At 30.1% G+C, this 4,188-nt stretch overlaps 1 protein-coding gene across 4 annotated transcripts; it reads left to right on the top strand.

The window, feature by feature from the left end:
• Nucleotides 1-251: 251 nt before the first annotated feature.
• On the top strand, nt 252-3,777 carry LOC139866655 (carbonic anhydrase 2-like). Of its 4 annotated transcripts, none has more exons than XM_071854945.1 (9): nt 252-286; nt 467-545; nt 653-796; nt 1,205-1,253; nt 1,404-1,520; nt 1,636-1,689; nt 2,727-2,809; nt 2,949-3,054; nt 3,448-3,777. In XM_071854945.1, exons 2-9 carry the CDS (start codon nt 496-498, stop codon nt 3,610-3,612), a joined length of 768 nt encoding a protein of 255 aa, XP_071711046.1. In that variant the 5' UTR covers nt 252-286; nt 467-495; the 3' UTR covers nt 3,613-3,777. The 4 variants fall into 4 exon arrangements, with proteins under 4 accessions (XP_071711046.1, XP_071711047.1, XP_071711045.1 ...); XM_071854946.1 differs by having other exon boundaries at nt 254-286; nt 474-545; XM_071854944.1 differs by having other exon boundaries at nt 256-286; nt 447-545.
• The last annotated feature ends 411 nt before the right edge of the window (nt 3,778-4,188 follow it).

The raw sequence follows: 4,188 nt of genomic DNA on the forward strand, positions 1-4,188 counted from the left end.
TTTCATTCATTTTACACACGATAACCAAATGGCTTATAGCATATCGGTATTCCAATAACTTCTCAAACAAAGAGGTTATGAGTTCAAGCTCTGTCGTGATCATATTCGTGGATCAAAACATGTTAGGCGTAAGTTGTAGTTTTATATAAATAATAATACACATGATAAAATATCACACAATTGTTTATGTTTATTTAAAAAGTATCCTATAAATACCCCCAGTTTTCTCAATTAGAAAGCCACACACTAACCTTAAATTTTCAAATACTTCAATCCATAAAGTAAGGTATGATTTTTAAATTCATTGACTTAATTTGAATTATCTTTTTCAACAATAAATATGTTGAAAATAGCATGCATAACAAAATATAGTCTTGTTTAAGCAATTGTTAATGGTGCATTTACGAGTATATATACTTCTCTTGTGTTATCACATACGTGTTTAGATTTACATTCCATACGAAAGGTTGCAGGATCAAATAACAACATTTCAACATGTCAAAATATTTTAAGGGAGATGCGGCTGCGTCAAAACAAGTTTCAAGGTGCTGTTTTTAGTTATTTCGATATGGTAATTTGATCAAGTTTTGTTGTTCGAAGGATTGATGTTTATAGTTTACGAATTAATTAAGTGTATGTTTCTAAATTGTAGTATCGGTGACGAACTAGATAAAGACAAAAATTATGTCGGTCATAAAAATATTACAACGTTGCAAGCAACTCCGCAATCATCAACATTCGACCCCATAGAAAGGATCAAATACGGGTTTAAGTGCTTCAAGATTGACGAATTTAAGTAAGCTACTTAGAGTTAATTGTCAAATAATAGTTATCTTTCACTTTAAAATGATGTATGAGAGATTGCGCTTTAAATTAAAAAATATATATTTTACATCTATAAAATGAGGAAAAAAAGATATATTTAAATGTTAAAGTTTTCTAATGACAGTCCTTAAGGCTGTCATTAAGAATAAAAATATGCAAAAACTTGTTGTACATGCAAGAGGTTACTGTAAGTTTTTTTCAGGATATAATTGACTATATATAATGAACAAGTAATAAAAACATGTTCGAATTTCTTATTAAAGTTCTTAAATGTTTTTCAAAACTATTTTAGCAATTCTGAAATTTATTTCAAAACATACATGTTGCACGAGTTAATTTCATCTTGTTTTAATTTGTTTCTATTGACGCTAATTCGCAGTAAGCATCCAGATTACTATAGTAAACTTGCTGAGAAACAGGAGCCCAAGGTAATTAATTATGTCATAATTATCACTTTTTTAATTAAGACTAGCATATGACAAGTTAGGTTAATTACTATAATACGTAGTAAATTACCTTTCATACTTGAATACGTACCTATCAAGTGATTAAAGGGCAATAATATTAAATTGTTGCAGTTTCTAATTTTTGCTTGCTCGGATTCACGAGTTTCGCCTACGAATATCCTAAACCTACGACCCGGGGAAGCTTTCATGGCTCGTAATATTGCAAATATGGTCCCTGCATTTAACCAGGTGAAAGAAATAGCCCTTAAACTTTAACATTATTTTAATCAAGCACAAGATTTATTTTCTTTTATTCTTTTCAATGTTAATTAGATTTAGTAACACACTAATGTTTGTTTTGCAGCTAAAACAAGCAGGAGTTGGAGCAATAATTGAATACGCAATCGTAGCTCTCAAGGTCATTTGACAACTTCACTTTAGTTGTTGTCAAATTATGTTAAATTTCCAACAGCTTAATTAGGCATAAGATGATATATATATACATATATATATATATATATATATATATATATATATATATATATATATATATGTTCAGACCATTCCTAACGGTATCCGCCCTCGAGTTGCTCTCCACTTTGCCCTCGAGGGCGCCGATGGTAGGCAATCATGAGGCATAGCCTCGCCCTCAACATGCAAATCTAGGCTCGTGCTCAAAGTTGTCGTCATATAGCATAACTGAGGGCGGGATCTGTTTGTATATATGTATAAAGTGACCGGTGTACACATAAAAGAGATAAAGAGTCAATAATATTTAGACCCACTTCACTTAAATAATAAAATAATAATAACAATTAATAAATAAATATAAAAAGAATAATAATAATAATAATAATAATAATAATAATAATGGAGAGGAAGGATGTCATGGTTGGTAGTGTTTTGTTATGAGAATGTCACGGGAAGAAATGGGAGAAAATTGAGAGAGAAAGATGATGTGGCGCTGATGTGATAGTGATGTAGGATGTCATGGTTGGAAGTGGTCTCGGGAGCTCGGTAAAACTCAACAAAACATAACAAAACTTGAAACATGCAAGAGTGGCAGAGCTAGAATTTGAAAATAGCTAGATGAGCTTACTCGATAATTAGACAACAAAAATTTATTTTTTATTTTACACATTATAACAAAGTATAAAGTATTATCTTGGAAAAAGAAGTAAACAACTATATCCATTTTGAATAGAGCAAGCGAACTAGTTAAACCAAATATATAACTTTTGTCAAACTTAATATGCAAAAGTTAGCAAATTTTGCACACGTTAAGCCATTTTTTCACAAAGTAGTTACATGTATCGACTTAACCCTCTGATCATGAATTTGTGAGTTTAAGTCCAAAGGATGGACATATATGTGAAAATTGTATATATTTGTCAATTTGTGGATGTCACTATATTGCCTTTCAAAGAAATTTCATGTTAATTTATAATCATATAGGTTGAGGTTATCTTTGTCATTGGACATAGTCGATGTGGTGGAATTGAACGACTATTGTCTCTACCCAACGTCGATACTTCCTTGTAAGTCACTTTTTCATAATTGCATGTATACTTCATTTACACCACAAAGAAAAACACTAAGTAACATTGGAGTATTATAACTTATATAAAAGAAACGTTTACTAATTGTAAAATTGTTGTTTTTTGTTGTCATGTAAAGTGACTTTATAGATGATTGGGTTAGCATCGGCCAGCCTGCAAAAGCAAAGGTTATTGCACAGAATCCTTGCGCATCGGATGAAGAACTTTTTACACTTATTGAGAAGGTAAACGATTTCATTTTTTTATTTGTGAGTCAAAAAAGATCGGTAACTTGAACAGAGAATATTTTTGTTTGCTAAGTTTCTTTAAAACTTCGTCCGTCCCAATTTGATAGTCCCCAGATAAAAGCTACATAATTTAATAAATGTCATTATCACACTGTATTTTTTATTCACTTTACATTTTTACCATTTACTTTTTACCTACATTTTGTTTACATAAATAAGTAAGGGTATAAAAGAACTTTATCTCATTATTGTTATATATTTATAAAAGTGAACTATTAATTTTAGATATTCCACAAAAAAGAAAAAAACTATTGAATTGGGACGTAGGGAGTACTAAATAACACATGATGACTTGTATTAAATTGTCTACTTTGTATTTTGTAAATACAGGAGTCGGTGATGAATTCTTTGGTGAATTTACTATCATACCCCTATGTTCGAACCGGAGTAGCTGATAAGAAACTTAAATTAATGGGCGGGCACTATGATTTCGTAAACGGAAATTTTCAAATTATGGAAGTTGATTATGATATCAAACCAACAATCGACATATAAGCATAATGGGGTTCCAAGGGATTTTATATTTGTACTTCATATGTTAAGAATATAAGCATGATGCTTGTGTTTGTTTTCAGTTGTTATAATAAGTTTGTCCGTATGCCAAAAATAAGCAGAAGGTGCACCTGAATAAAGTCTCATCTTCTTTTCATGTTATTAAATATGTTGCTTATATAAAGTCTGGCAATTAAAATTAAAAGTAGTATAACCTTCAATTTTAACAATCGACAAATATATTTGCAGATAATCCTCTACACTACTATTTAGTTTTTCTAACCTTCGATGGTACTGTCAACATCGTTGTGAATTAACGTGGGTGTGGGTGGCATATGATCGCGAAGATGGTTAAGTCCCCTCTACGTGATGCCGATATCGCAGTTCGAGAAAAAGTTACCTATATATATATATATATATATATATATATATATATATATATATATATATATATATATATATATATATATATTCATTTCTTTTCTAATTGTTTATTTGTTAAAGCTTTAATTCTAGTTTCTATTTTATGCAAGTGTTCAGAATGAAAGGACCCGTTCATATACATTATAAACGATTCAC

The sequence above is a fragment of the Rutidosis leptorrhynchoides genome, chromosome 9, assembly GCF_046630445.1.
Source record: "Rutidosis leptorrhynchoides isolate AG116_Rl617_1_P2 chromosome 9, CSIRO_AGI_Rlap_v1, whole genome shotgun sequence".
Classification (NCBI taxonomy): domain Eukaryota; kingdom Viridiplantae; phylum Streptophyta; class Magnoliopsida; order Asterales; family Asteraceae; genus Rutidosis; species Rutidosis leptorrhynchoides.